This window comes from Anneissia japonica, unplaced genomic scaffold (genome assembly GCF_011630105.1).
Source record: "Anneissia japonica isolate Jap-2015-1 unplaced genomic scaffold, ASM1163010v1 scaffold287736_len1891122_cov214, whole genome shotgun sequence".
NCBI classification, from domain to species: Eukaryota; Metazoa; Echinodermata; class Crinoidea; order Comatulida; family Comatulidae; genus Anneissia; species Anneissia japonica.
Window position 1 is genome coordinate 827,300 of NW_022756106.1, and position 25,847 is coordinate 853,146.

Consider the following 25,847-nt stretch of genomic DNA (forward strand, 5'->3'; position numbering starts at 1 on the left):
TACACTTTACAGTTTTTTTTTTTTTTTTTTTTTTTTTGGTGAAAATGATGCAAAATGTAAAATTGCCCAGATTTTTTTTCTCACTTCCACATGTTGTTGCCTTTTATCAATGGTCTGAAACCGCAATGCAATACAGCTAAATGCTAAAAAAAAAATAATTAAATGGAGCCATTAAAGTTGGCATCAGCTGGACTTCGGGCCATCGAAGCTGAGCTGGTAAACTTTTCCCTACTAGCAGACATTGGTAAAGAGTTTCACCATGCTATTTATAGAGTTTTAGCATTGATACTGCCAACAAAGGCATCACCAACTGAGCCAGAAAGATCATGTGGTCAATATTGGTAAGAGATGTGCAAGAGTTCCTTTAACAGCTGAGCCAGGAGCAGAAATTCTGATACCTCATCATCAAGAGGTATGCCATCAATAAAACAGTAGCTAAGCTGGTGTACCATCAACCTCTCACCAGCAGAGCTAGAAGTCCTACTAATGGACATCAGTAACAGATGTACAGTATGCCATCATTGTCAGAGAGCTGGTCTGACATCAGTTTTTGTGATGTCAATGCTTTCTTCGCATCAACTACTGTAAGTAAATAAGGAATGAACACTATGGAAATGTAGGCTAGTGTATCTTCTAAGTACTTTGTGCTTATAATCTATTTGGAAGTGCAGAGCTCATATCAGGTTTTTGAATAGATAAAAACATGAATGCAATAATAGGAATTATAACATGCCTATCAAAGCGTGGAGTTCTTGGGGACTGGATTCATTGGGAACATCAGTACTTTGGCATGCATGAACGAAAGCTGCGGTAAATTACTAAGTACGTTGTTTGCCTCCTGACTTAAATTCTCATCTTTCTTAGGTTGGGTTACCATCGAAGTCTGCATGTTTTTCAGGATGCTGTCTAGAGGCTTGGTACTGCTTCCTCCTGGAGGTGGCGCTAATGGTGATGACATCTCCAGGCCTAGAAACTCGCTATCTAAACCACCTGCAAAAAGAGAGAAAAAACATCAGGTTTTATTTTAACATTGATGTAATATTAGTGCACATATACTACTTGACACCTTTTCGTTATGAGGTTATCACATCCATAGTCTTTTCGACAAAGATTTGCAAGGTTTACACATTTAGTTTGCATATCATTTCCTGATAGAAATTGTACACAAGGCCTCAGCTGTTTGCATCTTTCAAATTATAATCAACATCAACAACCGATTAATTTCACTTCAGAAACATCCTAACATGAAACAACATGTTGAAAAGCACTAATTCAAACGTATTCATACCACCAGTCATCAATTCAAAGGCAGTGATGGGAGAAACATATGACACTTCTATCAACTTATTTCGACACGTAAATATTATACATGTTTGTGGTTACAAATAATGTCAGGGGTACATCTGAAAGTGTGAATGTACTTGTCTCAATATGACCTTAAATACAAGGTAAATAAGTAATCAAGTTTTTTTTATTTTTATCCGTTCTGGTTTACCATCGAGCACTCTGCTGATAATTGCAATATGTTCCATAGCTCAATTTTTTTTATACAGTACATAAAAACAATGTGTTAACAAGGATGCAATAGACAATGAGATTTGAACCCGACCCCATAATCGAAACGTCAGAATCACCACCATTACGGATATAGACGTAATTATTGGCCTGTAGACAGATGACAAGGGTTAATTCTCAACAAACAGCGTGCTATATTTCATACTGTATTTCGAGGCAAACTGCACCTTTATCCTGTCTAGATAAAATAATATAGAACCCCACAGAATACAAATACTTAAAAAAAGGGATAAATTTAACTGTCAATCAAAAATAGCTATGATGCAGCAAACATTATTCATAAAATGCAAATATGTAACTGTAAAAAAGCCAGTTAAATTAAGTAGGGGAAACTCCACCCCTGTTTGAGAATCTATTTACTAGTCATTAAAGATGAGTTGTTTGGATTAAGCAAAAAATGTTTTTAATATATGGATTTAATAAGAAAACCATAAGAATAATGCAACTTAAAAATAAGAAAAAAGTAACTTAATTGTGAGTTACAGTAATATAGCTTTTAAACACACCATAAAAATGATGGTAACATGCTACAAGGAAATGAAGGAGAATCTTGAAAAATGAAAACAAATAAACAGACATTTTGTCAGTGGATACACTAATTAGCTCCTCTATTGAGGTGATTTCCCAAAAACCAGAAGTTCCACTGATTAATCTCAGATAAGTATATGTTCCAAGTATTGAAATGCAACCATCTTGTTTGGAATTTCAACACGATGGCGTGCATTCCAATACTTGGGAGTATATATTCTGGTATATTTTATTTAATCATCATAGCATAATAAAATGAATTGAGATGATTAATTGAGTATGTATTATACTTTCCTACTGGGGTTATTTGAAAGTTACAAGACCTATTCCCTAAAGTATTAGATTTTGAACAACAAAGGAACAAGGAAAACAATTTTAAAGAAAGTTTCAAACTCTAAAATTGGAGAATAAGGCTGTCTTCTACCTATCTCTGTTGTTTTCTGGGTCCAGATTGTTGTAAACAGAAATGGAAAACGAAGTGAGAATACATGTAATGGACATTGACACCAAATCACTTCTCGTGTACTGTACTTCATATTGCACTCTGTAGATGAGCTGGCTGGTCTTATATTTTACTTCAACAAGCAAATATTATACATACATTACAGCATTTATATAGCCCTATTTCATGAATTTCCGAGCGCTCAAAGCATGGACTACAGTTTAGCTCATATAGTAACTTTCTTCTGTATGGACCAGTACACCGGGGTAACCACTACTCGTCTCGAAATATGAACTGGGTTCTTTTATAGTGCACATGAGCCAATTGTGTACACTGGGCCTATGGTTTACAGTTCTTACCTAATATGTGAGGTCTCACAACGAAATGAGATGCATCTTTGGTGAAATCCTATTGAGATATTCACCAAAATAGGTAAATGTCAAAAATTTTGATTTTAATATTTTTGAGTAACTTGATACTTATTTTATACGATTGTATACTTCTTAAGTGAATTTTCTAACTAAAACAGTGTTCTCTGTACATATTCTGTAATTCTAGTCCTACTATCTGTACAGGTTAGTTTATCTTTGAGGCCGATTTTCTCAAAATGTGATCTTTGAGGCCGATTTTCTCAAAACGTGGTTCTCATACACCTAAACTTCAAATACTCACATCTCTGGATCTACTTATCCTAGGGAAGCCATTCAAAAAACAAATTAAAGCTTACAATGTAATCCACCAAAATATAATATAATTTTTGAATTTCTAACCATGAGACTCATTTCGTGGTGAGACCTCACATTATTATGAATGTACACCAATGGATGGTATAAAAAATTGCTAAAAAAAACTTAATATAATAATTGACTAGAAAACTTTCACAATATTTTTACTCCAATCGCAAGTAAATGAGGAATATGAGTTGACAGGATGTGTTCAATTGCAAAATGGGTTGGTGCCAAGTACTCGAGTGTGTTCACAAGTTATACCAGTGAAAGGGTAGATTTTGAATCATATTGAGACAATTATCTATTTCCTTATAAAGATAATCAAGCAACTATTAAAAATAATGATAAATATAAACAAATGTTATCCAAGTAAAAGATATATAAAAGAAAAGAAAAGAAAAAGTCTAAATACTAAGATCTGCATACCACCAAAATGAGACTAAAATGGTTAAATATAAACAAAATCATGCAAACAAAACCAAAATTTAAAAAAAAAAAGGTCAAGCGAGGTCAGACCATGCCACAACATTTACCTGCCGACCACTTGTTTTTCAACGAGGACTTTGTCTCTACGACAAAGAAATCCAAGTTTAAGCTGTTTGCTAAAGTAAGGAAGAATAAAAGCAAGTCTAAATGAACAATTTTACTTGCTTTAAGCATCGACAGCAGTAAAAACCAACACAACAATAAAATAAAAACCAACATCACTAACAAAAACAAATCAATTAAATAATAATTTTAAAAAATAACAAAATTGTATACGAACAAATATTGCACATTTGTATCTCACAGGTCATAATCCTACTATTACATATAATGGCCACATATTTCATAATTAAATCAACATTAATCTCTCTTGTGGTTTTTATCTGTGCATGTCTATGTCAAAAGCAATTATGCAAATAAATATGTATGTATTGTCTGCATTTAAAAAAGTTTATACTAGCTACCAGTTGTTGGAAAGTGGTTCAAGCGCTTGGCAACCATACACTGAAAAGAGTAGTGATGCTTTATAAAATAATATAATTCATATGGTTGTACATATGCCTGATCTTTGACATAGTCTTGTGCAATTAAAAGTATGGGATTTAATTTTTTATAGTGAATCGTTTGCATAGGCCTTTACATCAAATTGATTTTGTTATACTGTAATGTGGTTTTATATCAAATGTTTATAGTCCTTTGAGTTTAATTGGCATTTATAATAAAACCAATTTTGGAATTTCTAAATGTTTACATTTGTAAACTAATAATCATGAAGATAAAAACAATAATATTATTAAAATAATGATGATAATAACAATCATAACACTGATAACAATCAATTAATACAACTTGATCATAGTAATGGTATAATGTGCAAGGAGATTATTTAACAGTATTGATTATTATTTTCAATTATTAAAATCAAAACAATTATTATAATAAAGTTTCCCATAAAGGTTATGTTGCACAAACCTGACAGATCTAAAATCTCAAAATTTTGGGTGAATCCCAACAGCTGACTGACAGGCCTAAATTTCCAATTTTTAGTGGTTTTGTAACACAACTTCATTGGTTCAATTTGTACAATATTGGACGTTATTGCAATAAGCAAGCAAAGATGCACAAGATAATTAAGCATTATAGCCCTCAAAAATGTGAGGGCACATTGTTTTGCATTATGAATGTTTTTAAAAATATGCGTACCATCTAAAGGGTTAGTTAAACCACTTCCAGACCAATCAAACTCAATCTTCGTAGAAGATTCCTACAGAAAATAAATCAGATAAAAATTACAAAGGAAGTTATTTTTTAAAAGAAGTACAGATATTATGTTAAAGATATAATGTCTATGTCAAAATCTGGGGGTGGGGGAAAGGACGAAGGTGAACCCCTTAAAAATTTAATTATAACACAGAATTCCTCCAGTGGAAGTGCCATCATTTGCACAAATAAGGTAATTATAAGAAATCCAGTTACTGATATTTTAAAAGTTTAACAGTAATACATCAACAAAGACATTATATCTTTAATAAGGAATGAAAGCCCTATTCACACTAAATATGACAAAGCAATTTACAAGCCCATTTATGGGTGTGACATCATCATACACAGTGTGGACAGAGTATTAAGAACAACAGATAATGAAACAGAGAGAGAGTTCATTAAGATGTAACTTTACAGATAAATTTAAAAGAGAAAAAAAACTATATAAGAGTGTTACACTATAATTATTAATATACTGACTTGGACACTATATATTTAAATCTGTGTGTTGTGACAGTCACAGCCAGTTGATTTCAGGGAGCCAATAATAAAGTAGTAAAATAATGTAAACATCATGAAGTTGTGGGAGGTTGGTTAGTTCCCTAAAAATATTTGCTTGCTCACAGGAGTAGCAGACGACTCCCGAGTATTGTGGGAGATTTGGGACCCCTAAAATTACCATCTATGAACATCAGAGATGGCTTCCGTGTTATCATTCTAACAGCTCTCAAACACTAACAATTTTTTAATTTTTTTGTTAATGTAACAGACTCCTTACCTTCTTACATTACCCACACATTGCCTATCATCACATACAGTACAACAGCTTAATACAAGTGTATTTGTACAAAATTGTTAGAGATAACGGTATTGGGAAGAATGGTTTCTGCATGAGCGAGTGAGGTGTTTCCTCACATTAGTCGACACACATCTAGATTAATTATGTATTTCCTAGTATGATGATGTCGGGTTGTCCCTGAATCTTGCAAACAATCCTGTCCAGAGATTAATTCTATTGCTTTGTTTTGTGCAAAATGGGTAAGGACATAGGATTCCTAGAAGTATTGATTTATGTGTGGGGAAATGCCTATAATATTCAGAATACTGGTTATGAATGTATTACATCCAACAGGATGGAAGTGAAGCATTACATTCAATTTTACTCTTTTTTTCATTATGGGGCTAAGGAAGGGAGTTGATATTAAATACTGCTATTAAAATATTCATTAGAGATTATGAGAGCAGAAATTTAAGAGTGGAGTAAATATTGTTATGTATTTAAAATATGTATTAAATATTAATTTTATGTATAAAATACAGATATTTATATATACAAGTGCAGGCAAATTGATTATTTAAAAATTAAATCAGCTTATTCAATCAAGTATTGTTTTATAGTACTTGTTTGTAATATTGTTTTACCCAGGAATTTTTCAGCTATTGACCTGGGATTTATGTACATTCTTTTGTAAAATATGAGGTTTGTAATAAAGCATGATGATATATTATATTTTATTCATACATACATTTATAAATATCATTTTTATTAACATAATTTGCTTGTAAATTTCTATATATTCATATTTATCTATATTAAATTTATGTATTTATATTTATCTTTATTATATTTACGCATTTATTTTTATAAATATCAGGCTAATGGCCTCCTGAAAGTTTGATTTATAAATTATAAATATATGTTTGTATTAGCTTTTAGAAGTCCTGGGCATTCACAGGAATTAAGCACATGATCCTAGCATGGAAGGAAGGACTTGAAAATACACGATACAAATTTATTGTCCGAACGAATGGAAATAATATAAGCTCTTTTTAATTTTTAAAAGAAATGGATAAAGTAATAGATTTAGGCTCACCTCATCAGGAATAACAGCAGATATACTGGTTGAAATGAGTGTTTCCTCTGGGCTAGGCTCCTGTTGCTTCTCTACCTTCTCGCCTGCTTTGCTGGGAATCAAGAGGCCGAGGTCTGAGGCAAAGATAGGAGTTGGCCTCTTCTTGGAAGACAGCTATAAAAGATAATTTAATGATAAGACATTGTACAATGATACACAGTACTATTGTATAACAACAATGATGATGAAAGTGTTTTAAACACATAAGATTTTTACTTAATAATCCTTGACATTAATAATAAGTGAAAACTTAAAAGTATTAAGCTCTAGATTCAATTAATACCTACTACTGTACAAAAAAATTAAAATAATTATGTTTTAATGTACTTCTTGTACCTATGAATCATGAATTGTGTCGGACTTTTAGATGAGTTTGCAGATTGACTATGACCTCCTATTGTAACTCATCCTTATCTTAACACCACAGATTTGTACATCTTAATTGCTTTTTATGATTGGTATATTAAGCACTATGAGATAATGATCCTCCAAGGGAGTGTCAAAGGGGCAAGGAAACAGGGAAGACCCAGCTTAGATGGACTGCTAGGCTGGGGATTCTGAAACGGATGCAGGATTTGGTGGCAGGGAGTGCGTGAGAATTCACACCACCTTAGATCCACCACGGTTGAGGCTGAGAAAAATCTCAGAATATGGAGCTCAGGTGACCAGAAATTGCACTCTCATACTTTTAAAATCTTACTGGTATTATATTTTCAATGATACAAATAATATTTCAACATACAACACAATACATCAATTACTTTTCTTAATACAATTTAGGGGGGTGCGATCATACCGTTGCACCCCCCCCCCCTGCATCCACCCCAAGGATTTGACTTCCCACTGTTTGAACAAACACAACTGCTTTGCTCAAAATCGGCAGCTATAGATTACTACGGCAATAACCGGCCAATGTCTGGTAAAGAAAAAAATCTGTTTCCTTGTTAAATCTAAATTTAATAGCAACAGTGAGATAACAAGTTTAAAACATCAGGAAGAGAATCCAGATAAGAGCAAAAGAACTGCAGATTAGCATAAGAGGAAATCTTCCATTTTATTTAAAAATTGTTTTATAAAAAGATTTGTTGACATTACTTAAGAATTTCTTGTCATTTTGATATTCAGGGTTCGTACATTTTTAAACAAGCAAATTTCCAGGACAAATTTTCAAATTTCCTTCTAGGACACATTATATCGCTTAACACTAAACAGTAAAATATTTGCGATTTTACGATTATAAAACATGTATGCTGTACTAAATTTTAAATGCATGTTAGTAAGTGTATATTAAGTTTCATGTAACTCTAATTTGGAAGTGATGGATCTGTCTTTTTCTCAAGCTCGTGGGAAATTCTGTTTTTCCCACATGTGTAAAAATTCTTTGGTAAGCAAAGGAGTTCCCACAAGCACGAGGAATTAAAGTAAGGCAGGACTGATCTTCTACATTCACTGAATGTACAAGTTCGTACTGAACCAGCCAGTTGGACACTTTTAGTATTTGACATTCTTTCTGTCTTCCATAACATTCCTGAATTGGCGGCGTACAAAGACTTGACCTGTTCTGGGAACCTACTTGTGGGACCGTTTCTCATTTAAGTTACTGTTACTAGGCAACTTGTAGTCCCGGAAGAATCATAAATGATCAAATTTGAAGGACATTCAAGGACAATCATAATTTTCCAGGACTTTCCAGTACTGGAAAATGCTCATTTGTTTTTCCAGGACATTCAAGGAAACCATACAAACCCTGGATATTGTTTGTCAATGTCATTTAGTTAATACAGATGATATTAATGTCACTTGTCACATTCTGTTTTTCTTTGAAACTCATTGTAGCTTTATCAATTTCTACCTCTGTCCTCACTATTATAAAATATATTATTATTTTTTACATTTCCAAAGACTAAAGTATATCAATCAAGGGAACGAATGGCAATAGTAATTAAGGAAATTTATAAAGTGTACCAATAGGATTCTACATAATCGACAGACCATCTCAAAATGTTTAAGTAACAATATTTATATGGCATGTATGTACTGGAGCTAAGCCGGCTGACGGATGGTAGTGACTATCAGTGTTGAACAATAAACATTTTTGGAGTCGCTGGTTCAATTCCGGAATTAACGCAAGTTAACTTTACACCAAAAGTTTTAAAAATGTTGCTTATTGCTACTTAAGATGTTTAAAAAAATGAATAATTTAATTTAATTAAACTTTAGCTTCAATATCACACATAAGCATTCATCTTTTAAAACAACCCCCCCCCCCATTTGTATTTGCAATGCTTAACATATCAAAATAACTTAAGTGAAACCGAATAACACCATATAAAATACTAGTGACATTAAGTACACATATTATCTCAAACATCAAATAATTTTGCATGCAGAATTAACTTTAAAAAAAACAAACAAATCCAGGTCACAATCTGGAGGTCAAGGTATTCTGGGTAACTACTGTAATTGTATACGCAGTATTTAAAACAACTTACCACCCTTGTCCAGGCCCGTGCTTAGCAAACCGACTTAAGATCTTCACATCACGTAATATAAAGTGACACTAATTTATGCATGAGAAACTTTCATATTCATATTCCTCTGTAAGTTTTTTATTGAATTTCAAATAGAAATTCTTAAACGATATCAAAATATACAGAGAAATAAAAAAAATATATATTAATAAAAAATAATGTCATATATTCAGTGAAAAAATCAGGGGAAACTTTAAAGAATTCAATAAAAACATTTAAAATGCTTATTTAAAAGTAATAACTCAACAAGTAACAAGTTATCAACTTCCCATGCCTTAATAATGTTCAGCAATTTTTACCAACATTTTACAATGTAATTCTCATATAACTGATTACCATCCAAAAGGGTCCGCAAAAATAATGAAATGGTCGACCGGCGAGGACGATTTTAATTTAGTAACTAAAAACAGGTCAATAACCTACATTGAGTGAGAACCTATATCATTTAATTTTAAATACTGTTGTCATGGTGACAGCTAAGGCTGATTCTCATCTTTTTGATGATTACATCAGCACTTAATCAAGGTAAAAATCCAGGGGGGGGGGGGTGACAGGCAGGCGGTAATGGGTTTTAAGGAGTCAATTATTTCAAATTCTGATTGAAATATTTCCAATTCTCTCTCTTTAATTTATATCACTACAGTCCTTTTTTTATTTCCTCCTAATACTTAAGATTTATTTTTATATAAATATTACGTGCACTGATGCACATCATTTTGACAGTTCAATAGCGCATGAAATTAAAAATAGCGAGATATCTTCATAAATTTTACAGTATTCTATTAAAATAAGGTAGTGGACAAAAGTTGGATTATCAAATACATCTGAGGGTACACATTAATACACTAGTTCAAAAGAATTGGCAGTGTTTGTTTAACCAAACAAAAATATGATCAGTATATCAATCATTCAATTTATTTATTCCATATTTTTCTCTTTCTTAATATTGTTATGTATAACAACACAGATATTTTTCATGATGCATTCTTAATGTAATTAATTAGAATCATAAAATAATTAATTATATACTGTTTGTGGATGTAATCTTATAGTGATATTTATAACAAAATCATTGGATAAATTAACAGTTGGGTTTGAGTCAAACCAATATAGAATTTACACAATATTCTACAAATGACCGTTGGATGATTTTAAACTAGTTGATTTGGACAAGCTTACTAGTCATAAGCAGATTAATCAAGGCCCACAGGTCCCACAGGACTGCTGTATCCAATCAACTGATGCATGAGGCTTATAGATAACCAATAAAAGGGAAGTATGCATTCACCTAGCTTTCCTTCACACATTATCTAGCTCCTGTTTAGATCGGTTCACTAACTATATATAGAGGGCAGCAGATTTCTTCTACATATCCACCTAAATAATGATTAAGTCAAATGTATGTTTTTCATCATTATTTCAAACATCCTCTTTCCTGTGACTCTCTACAATGTTTTTCTCTTTCATAAAAAAAAAATATCACACCTCTTCAAATTGATTTAACAGGGACAAGAGCTCACGTCCAACAGGGTTCACATACCTGTTCAACATACCACTATTGTATATAGCAGTAGTTGCCCAGAATACAAACTCTCCCGGAAATAATGATCTAAAAATAACTAAGATGTTTGTTTGTGGTTTACTACAGTTAAGGTAAATGATTTTCTTTATGGTGGCACCCTTTAGGATGGAACTAAGAAAAAAGAGCTTGGCAGTCGACATGTTAAAATATTTAAATAAATCTTCAACAAGGAAGTTAATGTTTGCATTAAACTAACAGTTTTTGAAATAAAAATTGTTTACAATACAATAATGATAAATTTACCATGTATTTTTTACTCTCATAAAAATGACAAATAAAAAATAAATAAACCCTAGGCAACTACAGCCGACCTACTTTCTAATTATCAACATCATTATAATAACTCATAATAGAGGGCAGTATACATGCTTTAACCATATTGCATTGAAGTGTAGATCTTTACTGACATAGCATTTTAAATACAAATCCATTTCATTGCCTATTGGGGCAGTATACAGATGTGTATTTAATGGGTGGTTGGTGTATAAGGCTAAAGTATATTAAATTCACTTGGAATTGATAATCCAGTATCTGACATAGTAAATAGTTGACTAATTAGACACTGTTCTATTAATATTTGTGAAGGTTTCCAACATTCAAAAATAAACGTCAACCAATGTGTGTGTGCACAACAACAAAAAATGACTTATCATTATGGCAACCATAGACCTACCATCAATATTATTATCGTCATTGTTTTCCTCATCATCATTATAAGCAATGAACACAAAACTAGAGGAAATGACTTAAATTAAAAATTTATTATTACTACTTACAATATTTCTAGTGTCTATGGCCAAAGCTGTAAGCAGTTGCTTGTTGTTGCTAGAGTCTGCCCACTGATATGCTAATGCATTAGTCTTCTCCATATTCTGTAACTTATCCCAGATATTTATAGCTGTCGACCTGAAAAACAAAACCAAGGAATCTAAAACAAAGCTCACTCAATGTACTGTATGTAATCCTCTGGATAGACTGATGGATATTATAATTAAAAATGCACTGTCTGAGATGAGATAAAATATATTGAATAATATAAATATTAAAATTCAATTCCATATTTGGACTACATGATTTGTATATTTAGCTTTAATAACTTGGGGGCAACATGAGTTGTCAGTATGATCATAGATGTGACCTTTATTAGCATGCCCTTAGGAAGATCTAACCAAGTTGTGCTGTCGTTACTGAGCTGTCTGCTTGAGTAAAACAGCCTGGTTATTCTTGGTAGACATTTTTCAGGGTAATGCAACATTGTTAAACTCTGTCCACACTATCAAAAACTGTTGTAAGTCCATATTTAGTCATGATGTGTCTATATATGGTCATGATGTGTCTATATAGGGTCATGATGTGATGTCATCATTACCATAATTAGGCATGCAACATTTTTGTCAAATGAAATTTCATACATTGTTAAGTGCTGGATGCTTTTTTTGTCAAACTGAGCAGTTACATATTTGTTATTTGGTATTCATATAGTACCTATTCCTCTAGGTTACAAAGCGCTTTGTTTTCCCTGGTCATTGGGTCCGCATGCTTAAGCGTTGTCGCCATATTGTTGCAGTAGCAGCCAACCCCACTGGGTAATGTACTCATTTACACTCCTGGGTGGAGCGAAGCAATGCAGATAAAGTGCCTTGCTCAACCTTGAGGTTGGGAAACCACACCGTTCCTGCTGCGCCAAACTGCTTCCACAAAAAAGTTCAATCCAGAAATTTAGTTTAGGTGGGTACTTGCTCTTATAAAAACATTTTATTAAGATTATAATCATTACCCATTAGTATTCTTCTTCCGCTCGCTTTCTTTAGTTTCTTCTTTGATAACATCTAGTAGGGTATTAATTGTATTTTCTGTCTCAATGCTGTCGCAGTTACTTGGAAAACACACTCGGAAAACCTGGTCCAACTTGCTACCCGTGACCTACAAAAAATTAAGACATAAAACCATAATAATTAATTATTTAAAAAAAATAATCTATGTATAAATCACAGTACTTTAAATTATTTAATGTATTTGAAAATTGAATAATTATTACATCCTAATTTGTATGATATACCCATGACCAAGAAACAATTAACCCTGTATATAGTTACAAAAAAATAATTAAATAATTAGTACATCCTATGCACTGTACTGTATACTTAGAATCCATGACCTAGCAAAGGAAATAAGACTATAAAACCACAAAGAAAAGATAAACAAACAACAATGAATCAAATAATACAAACTTCTCCAAGGCTTGATGCAAAAATTGAACACTAACCTGATGACCATTGTAACAGAATTTGAGCTGCGATTGGTGAAACATCATACTCACTGGAGTCACCAATGTTAACTGGCTACAAACGCTCAGTCACCTCTATAGTTTACCCCAATAGAAAACTCATCCTTACTAATTTAAAATTGGTATGGTGTTGGATACCAGTATATTATGCATCGTGGACTTACAAAACCAAAGAATATCGACTTACAATAAAAATGAACCGTCATTATTCCATAAAAGAATCCTTCATTTTTATTAGCTTCCATTCAGTAAGACTGAGTCCATGATAAACTAGATCACATATTGATTAGTGGCCTGTCATTATTGACATTGTGCTGTTGAGTTGTGTAAATGTTACAATACTTACCAACTGTTTAATGTTTTGTACCATCGATAATTGATAACATTACAACAAACTTACCTTCGGTATTGTTGCAGATGGTTTACTAGGAGCAGTGCTAAATTTGCAAAAATCGTCTGAAGTGGTATTGTTACTTGAGAAACTGCCAAAATCATCATCATCGTTCTGAGCACCAGATTGCGAGGTGGTTGATTCTTGAAATGTTCCAAATTCTCCAAAATCATCTTCAACATTTTTTGACTCAAAATTTCCAAAATCAGCAAATTTATCACTTTTCATCTGTTGGAATGATGTATCAGCTTCTTTCTTAGCCTCACTACTTTTTTTCTGATTGCTAAAATCTGTGAATTTGCCAAAATCATCTGATGATGTTGATTTAGACTCATAGTTTCCGAAATCATCTGATGATATTGTTTTTGATTCAAAGTTTCCAAAATCATCCAATTCTGTTGTTTTCGACTCACAATTTTCAGATGTTATTACTGGTTTTGACTCAAAATTTCCAAAATCATTTGATCTTGTAGTTGTTTTTGATTCAAAGTTTCCAAAATCATCCAATTCTGTTGTGTTCGACTCACAATTTCCTGATGATACTGGTTTTGATTCAAAGTTACCTAAGTCATCTGATGATGGTTTCAACTCATGTGCACCAAAATTGTTATCATTGTTACCAGTAAAAGCATTTTCTTCTACAATTTCTTTGTTTTCTGAGACAAAATCATTAGAAAAACCCTTTTTATTGGGTTTACTAAAAGAGGAAAAACTTGCAAAATCATCCTGGAAATCTAGTTTAGCTGTATCAACTTTAGCTTGATTATCCGCACTTGATTCATAGTTCTTTTTTCCTGAATCTTCACTTGTTTTAAGATCACTCTTTATATCTATTGATTTTCCTTGAAAGTTTCCAAACTCTGCAAATCCACCAATATTAGAACTTTCTTGAAGACTAATCTCATCATTCCTTTTAGAGTCCATGTCACCAAAATCATCATCGTTGGTGATTTCCTCATGTTTGCTCAAGGTATTTTGTTTTTGGAATGCATTAGAATTTGGATCAGTTATATCTCTCTCTAGGGTCATTGCACTTTTCGTATCAGAGTTGACTTTTAAGTTCGTATCACCATCAATATTATCTTTAGTTTGATAGGAATTATGACATTCTGCAGTACTAGACTGTTTATCATTCCTGTTGGAAGTGTCTTTCTCTTCATCGGGAATATGACCTGGATTTGCACCGGATGTGAAGGCACTAAAGTCGGAGAAGTCATCATCCATACTTGATATTGATGTACTATCTTTCGAAAGTGTATCTTTGCTATCATTGGCATTTGAGCTGTGAAATTCTGAAAATAAATCTAAAGTTTGTTTTTTAACATCTGTTGAAGAATCTATTGATTGTTCTTGGTTACCATTGCTCTGCCAATCTTCTGAGTGGGTTGAGTTTCCATTTGTCAGTGGCTGTAGTGTATTTTCGCTTGGAAAACTGTTTCCATTTGAGGCATCAGCAAAGTCACCAAAATCATCGTCCACATTACTTCTGTCTTTTGTAAAAGAACGAAAATCACTGCCATTTTGATTATTAGTAATCTCAAAGTCTTCTTTCACTGGTTTAAAGTTTATTTCATTCTTTGTGGCTTTGTAATGTTTGAGACCAGGAGGTGAACCAACTAAATCAGATCCGTATTGGGAGAATGATCCAAAGTCATCGTCATCCTCATCAAAACCACCATCATCCATCGGTGGAGGGGATGAGGACACCATGGGAATGAAAGGCCCGTCAGTTGAGCTCATGTTGAGGCTGAAAGTAAGAATGAAAATAGACATTAGAATGCGGACAATACAAAAACGACACACTTTAAGCAATTGAAAAAATAGCACACATACATTTTACAAGTACTGTACCTATTTTAGGCATTTTTAATATAAGCTGATACTATTGATATTGTTATCAAAGGAGGAATATAACATTATAAGGCTCCAATTTACCAAAATAAAGCACAATTTTCATATTAATCAGTGTCTCTAAATGCAAGAGTATATATTATTAGTATAATCATCTCTTTTCATATTTACCCAATCATATACTCTAATTTAAGAGTGTAATTTGTCTAATTAATCAGAACCAAAGCCTAATTGATAGGCCAAGGCCTAGTGAAACTAAGTAAAGAGATTCCATCATGTCTCATTCTAACAATAACATATTACTTCTTTACATAACCACAGCTCTTACTGTTCTATAACAAAAGTAGCACAACAAATTTCACTAAAAATATTCTTCCTGGTGTAACAAAATCAGTTTCTTTCCTTCCAGACATATTTGACAGCTTTCCTGTGTACCACACTTTGTTTGCATGTATACATACATACATACGTGTTGTGCAAACAATGTGCTCAACTAAAAATTGTTCAATCAACACCAGAGAACTGTTTGAAAATCGTTCATGCATGCAAAGATGATGACCTGTCAGGGGATTTCCACCATAAAAAGGCACCAAGGCCAAAATTTAAAATATAAAAGGGCACCAAGGCAAAATTTGATTTAGCCTCAGTACTAATCACTCACAAGTGCCTTGATTCGTAGCCAGGCTAGGCCTAGGCTAGCTAGGCCAAGCCAAGCTAGGCCTAGCCAAGCCAAGCTAGGCCTAGCCAAGCCATCGTTGTCAATGGTAAAATGAATAGTATTAACTATTAATTATCGATTCAATTTTGGAATCGGCGATCGTAAACAAAACAGTCAAGTTTAAGAAGTTCAATATCTGATGTTGTTGCTCAGTGTGTCGTCATTGGAGAGGAGGCCACACCTCTAAACTGCACAGCATGCAAGCACATGTTTACAACTACAGTACGAGTCAGACACATGCGAACATAACGGTAACAGCAAAAACAGTTCATATCAACACACACACATGGAAATTCTCTTGTTTTGTCACTGGAACCTTATCTAGGTGACCTACGTTTTTGGCTTTTATGTTTTCTTTCAAGATTTGAGCGTTCTTGTTTAGATTTATTTTATGTGTCAAACGATCTAAATTAAGCATGAGGGCACCGAGGCAAAAGGGCAGGCAAGTAGTGGCCGTCATCGTGCTTTATTTTCAGGGGCACCAAGCCAACTGGGAGGGCACCGTCGGCAATGGCCGCCGTAAAATTTGAGGCCTGGGAATAATGTTTTACAAATTTAGTCTAATGTTAATACTTGCTCGTAACAATTTATTTTGTTGATTTTAGATCTTTAATAGACATGTATTTATGACTTCGTGGCTCTACATGACTCTTAGGAGATGAGTTAAATAGCTTGGTGGTTAAGATGTTTGCCTTAAATTCCAGGGTCCTGGGTTCAATTCTTTTTGCTAGAAGGACTACCATCAACTACAATCTGAGGCAATTATATTGTCTTAAAGTAGCTATAATATAGCTTTAAAAGAATTTCTGTATTTTTTTTTTTTTTTGAAAGAACAAATAAAACCATGAGAAAGGATTATAATTGGTGGGGAATGTACCTAATGTAAATGCATAATTTCTGTGTTTACGGTAGCTAATTTGCAATGTTTTCCATTAAGAAACATATCTGTACAGTAGATTAAACTCAAGCTGACAATTTGGATCAAACAAAAGAGAATGCCTATGGAGACATAAAAGTGCCAACAACCATAGGCCATCGAATTACTTGATTTCATTTAGTAAGTTCATCCTTAATACAGATTGTGGCACAATGAAGTAGAACAACCGACATTGTGTGATTTGGAGTTTAGCAAAATGATTAAAGATTTAACTCCGCCCAAAAACACTTAATAATCACATTAACATACACATGAGTACGTCAACCGCTGTCAGAGAAATCATCACTGAAATCAGCACAACTCACAAGACAACATATTGGATTATTTTTTTTACACTCTGACAATACAGTATAATACTGTAGACAGAGGTAATCAGCTTTGAAAACTGGGAATTGACAAGGAACTATGTGGCAGCTTTCAAATATATTTCTGTATGATTATTATTATCAGAACATTTACAGTTACAGAGTACAAAATCTAAAGCCTACATTTCACAAGCCGCTCTTTGTTGTACGGTAAGTAAACAAAGAGGTTTAGAAGGCCCTCAAAGCAATGTATTCTAGTCAATCAAATTGTGGTTAAATTTCCGCATTCAAGAAATCTTGATACAAAACCAGAATTTTAATCAAGAGAGACTTGAATTAGCGCAACTACAAACAATGTCACAGAACTTGAGATAATTCTGATCAATGTAACATTTTGCATTCATATCCATGACAATAACAAGTACACACAATGTACTGTATCAGTGTTTACAATATTCATCAATCTTAATTTTGTATGATTTATAGTGTTACTGTAGCACTGCTACACTTGCTTATTGTCATGTATACCGAACAACAACATACAGTATGTAGAAAATCCTCTCCCAGTTGGAATAAATTCTAGGAGTTGGAATCCTTAAGGATAGCTATTGGAGTCACAACAAAAACTTTTAATTGGTGAAATTGATGAATGGAATTTCATTCAGTAATTGCACCAGTAGTTTATAATTTATATTGTAGTACATGTTAAAACTTAAATACATAAAATGTTAATTAAGGGAAGTTCAATGATATTTGTTCTCATTTTTCTAGGATTATTGATTATCAAAAATTAAATAACATTATCAAATTTAGATACTACACTACACATATGATCAAGGAAGTTTTGGAGTTGGTCCAAAACGGAAGAAAAAACTGTTTCGTCAATAAAGTGCGAATATAGAACTTTTACAGTAGTATTGAAATTGAATTAGTTTATTTTAATAAGTAATTCAAATTGTTGTATTTATAGCAAGGAATCACTGATATTTTAAAAAATTTGAATACTAAACTAACACTGCCCATAATTTGACATATTTCACAGAAAGTTGCCCACAAAAACATTAAACAGATAGCACAAGCATAAGCTCATGAGAATACAGGCTAGACCACAGCAAATAAAATCACAGTGAGCTCAGAACATTTAATTTTTCAACATGTACAAAAAGACAATCGTTGGATCAAATTTTGCCACTAATAACAATTAATAAAAAAATCAGAAAAAAATAAAATATTTTACAATATAACCAATATAACAAAATTACCTAAGAAGTGAAAATAAAATCAACTTACACACTATAAACTGAGTACACAGAAGGCTGAAATACAGAATTCCACTCAACAACAATGGGGCCTATAAGAAACCAATCAAAGCACGCCTTAATCTACTTGTGGAAATAATTTGACGATAATTACAACACTAACTGAATCTTTGTTGCATACAAACACACTTCAGTGTATCAGCTCAATGGAGCAGAAAATATACAAGAAAAGCACACAGTAATATTATGATCCATTGCTTAAATTGCAGTGCGATCCATTGCTTAAATTATGTCATGTGAAAACCCCAATATTGTGCTGGGGATACAATGCGTAGTGTAATGCAACACCATGTGCACACATCATGCATTCAACATCTGTGTTTAAGAAACACGTTTGATGTTTTTCACCAGGTGGGGTTGAAGGTTATGAGGATGAATAAATGGATTTACCAATGGTAATTATATGGAATATTATTGAAGGTTATGAGAAACAATAAATGGATTTACTATAATGGTAATTATATGGAATATTATCAACATAATGAGACAAATTTAATAACTTTTGTAGTATTTTTTTTTCAATCATCTTTGTCCTTTTCAACATTAACACCATCACCTTTGGCTTCTCTTAATCCTCTCTAAAATCATCTTTAATCACATTCTCCATCCTTTTCATCCTCATCACCATCATCCTGTTTCTATTCATCGTTACGATATCAATATTCATCATCTTCTTCACTACTGAATCATTTATTGTTTATAACCACTACCACCATCCTCATAATTTAGGCCTACTATTCACCACTGCACAAATGTAACAACCATAACTATTTTGAAATTCAGACAGTGTTTTTTTTTATATAGTGTTTTTTTTTAAATATATTTTTTCGCCATGTTCAGACAGAACACTACTTACTCTACAATTAATGTACATATAACGCTTCTGCAAGTCAATTATAACATGATGCAAGAGCACATATTGCTATAGCAACCACTATTACTCCCTTTCGTGTAATTAACATTATTGAAAGAATGTTGCGTTTGAGGTATTTTGTATATTATGTCATACAGGTAAAACATCAATAATGTAAAATATTGCAGAATTTGTTGTGTATAATATTACAATACTAAACTGTAAATTACAGTCTCTCTCTAATTAAAGACCCTAACCCATTCATGCCCATAAGCGCTTTAAACGCTCTCTAATTATCGTCAGTAATTAATTAATTAATTAATTAACAATAATTTTAAAAACAACGTATGTGCAGTAATGTGTGCATGTATTTTCATTAAATATTCGAGAAAATATCAAAAATTTTTATAAAAAAATGTTTCTTGGTGCTTTTTTAAATTAACTTGAATGATTAGAGTAATTAAAAATATGAAATATGATCGTTATTTTTGTAATATGATACCCTTGAACGGGAAGGCGCCGCCGTCAACACTGATGAATAAAATCGTCTAAAAATACACTTTTTTTTCAAAAAGTAACAAATCTGACACTTTCCTATAATAAATATATATTCAATATACATACTGTACCAGTTTGGTTATTATATCCTCATGTTTCCACGTAAAATTAATTTTTTTTGTGGCTGAAAAAAAATGTGGCTATCAACTTCGTCAGCGCCATCTTGGTTTTCAGGCTACGGTGCGTAGTGCAGTGAAGGTGACTGGACCGGCTCGTAGGCCTAGGGGAATTGGCTTAGGCCCCCCCTGAGGTGAAATTTTATATTATTTTTTATCTTCCGAAGTTTTTGATCAAAAATTACAAATTTAGTTTTATTTTGTAAAGGAATAATTTGTGCACAAATTTGAAATAATTCCTATGAAATATTATATTTCACAAGTGTCAATACTAGCAACGGAAAATATCATGTCGGCCGTCTTTATGTGTGATAACAGAACCTAAATCGAGGTAAGGCTAGGCCTAGCAGCTTTGGATAGGCTAATATTTTCAGCGCCTACGATATTTCTTCTCACGACCTATCGCAAAATCAAACATGAAAAATTCATCCACATTTATTTTTTGTGTGGAACACAAAAAAATCAAATTTCAGTCTTATTTTACATTTTTTTCATTCTTAGGAATGTCTAAATTCAGTTAAACTAGCAATTCCGTATTATATTTATAAATCTTTATAACATTATACAAAAATTAGATTTTTCTTAACAACTGAAATTTTGCCGGGAATGGGGCTTTAAGCTAGACGGCTATAATACAAGTTACGATAGCGCAACATATTTCGGATGACATGTTTAAACCATTGAACCTGTGTGCAAAATGGCCTGTGTACATGTAAAACAGAATGCATTCTTTGGAATAGAGTAGGGGATTTTCTCCCGGTGTACTGCCCAATTACCACCAGAAGGACCCCACTGGAAATGAGTCTGAGGACTTAGTGGGTTATCCTTGGTGTGATTCACAACGAAAATTCTCTTATCATATCTCATCCTAAAAAATTGTTGAAAGTACTACTATAGACCAAGAAGAAAAATGAATATTGATAAGAGACATTGGGAAAAAATAATTTTAATGAAGATATAAAAAAAAGTTAAAGCAACAATATGTAACAAAAAACAGAGAGAATTTAATTATATTGTGATAACAAAGGAAATACATTGATAATTTTAGTATTTGATTATTACCATTCTACTCATTACTAGCAACATATGCGATCATCACCATGGTAATCAGCATTCATTGTATAAAGAATGATTCATTTATTTTGCTTGCAATTAGTTTAAAAGTGCTTTGTTATACCATACACTTCATGGCTTAAAAAAACTGGGCTGGGCAGTTTACTAATATTAACTCATGACGATAGTTCAAGACCTGAACCAGCATACTGTATGCTCATAAACTGATGATGTCATCAAATTCATCACTGTTGGAGCATATAACAGTAAGCACCATGTACGACAACGTCTTAAGTGGTCATTACAAAAAATATAGGATGCATAATTAATGTCAGGCAAATCCTAGATGTGTGTGTAGCTTAACTAGAGTTACCAACCATCAATACTAATTACCTTTTTCCTACCCATCTGCCTTAATCTTGCAGGGATGTAGTAATGGTGGGTGGGGCACATACTGTAGCCTTGAAGATTTCCACAAAGTCTAAAGCTAATTTCATGGCCCTCCACCCACCTTAACCCCTTGCCACTCATAATCCACTCTTACAGTACTTAGAGTTTACAAATGTTATCACCTACCCACCGTTATGCCTACAGTACCACCCTTAGTTTTCTAATATAACCCTGATCTTAGGATAAATTGCTACATTTAGTTCTTTCTAGAGAGCCTACTGTATCCTGTGCACTGTACTCTGTTTTCATGATTGTGGGCCTACTCAATCTGCATTTATAAGACCCCATTCATTACAAACCTGTCATTAGTTTCTTGGACTAGTCAAATTGCATATCAAAATTATTTTTTTTTAAGTCATTCTTGTGAGATGTCAGCATTTTTTCCATAATGTTCAATTTTTTGGCCAAGTGAGCGAGAGAATGAATTCTTATTTTTAAGAACAGTTTACTTTCATTTTAATTTTAGAATGTAATTTGCAACCTTCATTTCCTTCTCTAGTTCAACCTCATTTATTTCTAGTTTATGTTAGTACATGTGATCACTGGGACCGGGCTCTCTTGTAAAGCTAAATTAGTGGGATCTTGCCTTCAAATTTTCAGATCTTTATCTATTTTTGTATAAAGCACAAAGAGGTAATATTACAATGTACATGCACTAATCAAAAATACAGGTCTCAGTCTAATTTCCAATTCAAAAAAATTACCAAATCAATGTAAATAATAATATAACTGGTACTAGTTCCATGCATTTATTTTGCCCATTTTCTTTCAGTTGCGTTACTTGTACAGGACTCCCTCCAAATAAAGACCACCTCAAATTAAAGGCCACTTTTCTATGGTCCCAAATGAACAACTGTCTTTTATTTTTATTATTCTAATTAGAGACCAAAGCTGCTAAAGATCATGTAAAAGCCCGGTCCCAGAAGTGGTCTTTAATTGGAAAAACACAGAATACAGAACAGTCATTGATTCAATGATTCACCCTTAAAAATTTCAATTTCAAATAAAATATTCTACTTGTGAGTGGCCATTGTTTATCTCTTCTACTATTGAAAGGAAAAGAACACAATGGTTTTATTGTTCATACCCGAGTAATTCTGCAGATATGTTCTCATAGATCAGTGGCTATTAGGATCAGAGGACGATTCAATAAAATTGCAGTAAATGCAAGTAGGAATACATTTGAGGTCTACAGTACCTGTTACAAATAATTTATAAAATATCCATGTATCCAGTTAAATTCTAATCATTCCAACGAGAAAAATTTTTGACCAAAACTATGTGATTAAATTAAAATTTACATAGAAACTTACTGAATTTTAGAGGGGTTTTTCTGAGTATACCACAAAAGTATATATAGCCATTGAGATAGTAAGGTCATGGATTAGGAATCAATGGAGGATGGATTGAGGTCAACTTGAGTAAGCATTGCTCCCAAATAAATGAGTATTTCAAATTAATGTAAATTATCATGACATCATGATAAGAAGATGGAGGCTCAAGAACATTCACCAAGGCTTTCCCTCCCGGTCATTAATGATCAATTTGGGCCTGGCAGCCCTGCTGGCCTTAGCCGGAATTTGTCACTTATTTCTCTAAGTGATCCTACCACCCCACCTTGAATGTATAGCTAAACTCACACACATGACGTAATAAATAGTCTATCTTTTATACCATGGTAACAACTAATTCAAGTACTGTATTTGCAAATTTTTCATAAGCATTCAAGAAAAACATTTAAGAAAATGAATTTAATTATTAAATGTGAAGATGACATAGGCCTAGGCTAGCCTAGGCCCCATCAGTTTTACAGTGGTGATGGACAAGGTACAGATACCTAAAAATCTAGCCTAGCTAGTGCTACAATGTAACATACAAAGAGAAGCGCACAAAAATATAGACCAATCTATGGTATATAATAGGCCTATCTAGTCTACCAGGTCTAGGGCCAAGCTAGGGGGCCTACCTTGGCTAGGCCTAACATTAACAATGTATTGTATGGTTGGGCTTGGTTGCTTGTTTCATTTGAGTTTTTTACTTAATTAATAACAGGGAATACTGGAAACATTCTTTAGCTTACATTTACACCAGAATTACGCAAGACACATTGGGAGAGAATATACGTTACAAAAACACCAGTAAATAACGTAAATACTATGCCCAAGGCCTAGCAGATTTAAGCCGGAAACAACTAGCCTAGGCCTAGCCACGAAACAAAACATTGGTGGGAAGGTCTGACCGGTGATTCTTGATTCATTCACCTGGCCCAGGCCAGCCTAGGTCCGGAAAACGGCAGAGAGGCGGTTGACAGTTCCATACTTCGAAGTCAGGATATAATCATAGAATACGAGAATTATGGTTCTATACATGAAACAAATAAATAAGTGACTTACCTTGAACACGCACGTTTTAAACACAATTAATTTCGACCTAATCCAAATGGTTTCACAGCATAACTGCACCCGTTTTACTCATCATCAACACTCATCTCTCGCGAAAATCGCCATCTTCTGTTCTGATAATGATCAATTTCATAGGGGGCGCTATTAGGAGGCGTGTCGTTTTTGGTATCTGAATACTAGTAGCTTGAGAGGGTACCAGATTTACTTTCATAGTGTCTAAACATCACCCGGTAGGCATAACAACTACATTATCGCCATCATCATTGTCGTTAATAAAGTCATTTCGCCATCATCATCATTGCCATACTCATCTATTATCTTTGCATCATCCTCATTACTCATTATCATCGTCGTCGTCGATATGTTATCAGTGTCTTTTGTATATACAGTATATGTATATGTATGAAAAAAATATATAAATAATTTTAAAAAAACATAATGATTGAATTTAAATAATTAGAATGAACTTATTGGTGAATAATTGGAACTGTATGTTAATTTTTTGTAATTGGTTATTGGATTTCTTTCGATAAATCTATTAATGAATTGCTAATAAATTATATTATTGTAGTTTAGTTATAATTAAAATTTTGAATGAATTGTAAATAATTGGTCGATTATATGTCTTCACTGTATACCGTATGTATTTTTTTCAAAACCCTTAAATGCATCTTACTTTATGTATATTGTTGTTGAGATCTTGTTTGTTTCTTGCTTTTCTTTGTTTGCTAATATTTGTTCTTGTCAGCCTTGGCGATCCCTCGATAGTGTTCCACACTTTTGATAATATCCTTATGGGATTTTTTCTCTTTATCCTAAAATGCTGTAATAAAATAAACAAATACCATTACCCGGTCTCATCGATCACCTTCATTCGATTCGACAAAAACTATTTTTTCTCTTAAGATTTCTTAAGATAACATATTTTATTTTTAAAGGTATAGAAAGATGCCGATATTGTAATAAAGTATGCGCTTATTATAGCCTCGAGAGGATACATTCTCGCCGTTTACGGCGATTGTAAGCTAAAAGCTGAGCTTAAAATTAACCAATAAAACAACGTAGCACATCAAGTCAGCTGAGCTGATTAAAATGGCGATCGTCGATCTTTTACATGAGGAAAAATTGATTGCAATGTGGCCAGATTACCAGTGTCTGTACGATGTGCGGTCAGTCGACTTTAAAAACAAAGATTTGAGGCAACAAGCTATTGGGGAAATTGCAGAAAAGGTGGAGGAAAACGGTAGGCTACGCTACTATGCCTATTTCAAAGTAAACTTGGGCAGATTTTTTCCAGGATATCACCTCACGCGGCAAAGTGCGGTGTAGGCGAGATCAACAGTGCTGTACAGCGTTCAGAGAACTTGTCGCTGAGTTGTGGGACATGCCTGCCACTACGATAGGCCTAGATTTATTGATTTTCTCACTTTCTTCTTAAACAACATCTTTCTTGCTACCACCATAGAAGGAAAGTAGGCTTGTAAAGTTGTATACTAAATAGAACTGCTAAATCGAATATATATATATATATATATATATATATATATATACTATATATA

General features: G+C 33.0%; 2 protein-coding genes across 6 annotated transcripts in view; one reads left to right on the forward strand and one right to left on the reverse strand.

Annotated features, from left to right (window-relative positions):
- Positions 1-18: 18 nt before the first annotated feature.
- On the reverse strand, positions 19-24,410 carry LOC117123932 (aftiphilin-like). Of its 4 annotated transcripts, XM_033270024.1 has the most exons (9): positions 24,280-24,394; positions 18,828-18,888; positions 13,736-15,473; positions 12,826-12,971; positions 11,825-11,954; positions 6,897-7,049; positions 4,963-5,023; positions 3,807-3,875; positions 19-990 (listed from the first exon to the last, which is right to left on the reverse strand). In XM_033270024.1, exons 3-9 carry the CDS (start codon positions 15,464-15,466, stop codon positions 737-739), a joined length of 2,544 nt encoding a protein of 847 aa, XP_033125915.1. In that variant the 5' UTR covers positions 15,467-15,473; positions 18,828-18,888; positions 24,280-24,394; the 3' UTR covers positions 19-736. The 4 variants fall into 4 exon arrangements, with proteins under 4 accessions (XP_033125915.1, XP_033125914.1, XP_033125917.1 ...); XM_033270023.1 differs by lacking the exon at positions 18,828-18,888 and having other exon boundaries at positions 24,280-24,410; XM_033270026.1 differs by lacking the exons at positions 3,807-3,875; positions 18,828-18,888 and having other exon boundaries at positions 24,280-24,410.
- An 843-nt stretch (positions 24,411-25,253) lies between these two features.
- Positions 25,254-25,847, forward strand: part of LOC117123935 — a 2,392-nt gene continuing 1,798 nt past the window's right edge. The window contains exon 1 of one of the 2 annotated variants that reach the window (XM_033270032.1): positions 25,254-25,531. In XM_033270032.1, the coding sequence (XP_033125923.1) occupies positions 25,381-25,531 (151 nt within the window). In that variant the 5' untranslated portion in view covers positions 25,254-25,380. The remainder of the gene's footprint in view (positions 25,532-25,847) is intronic. The other variant, XM_033270031.1, reaches the window with a different exon arrangement.

Excerpts from the sequence above, each read along its gene's own strand:
- LOC117123932 (XM_033270023.1), bottom strand. The coding sequence starts at position 15,466 with ATGAGCTCAACTGACGGGCCTTTCATTCCCATGGTGTCCTCATCCCCT. Across the intron at positions 7,050-11,824 it reads CCATAGACACTAGAAATATT|CTGTCTTCCAAGAAGAGGCC; the intron begins GTAAGTAGTAAT and ends TATCTTTTATAG. Across the intron at positions 5,024-6,896 it reads CTGCTGTTATTCCTGATGAG|GAATCTTCTACGAAGATTGA; the intron begins GTGAGCCTAAAT and ends TATTTTCTGTAG.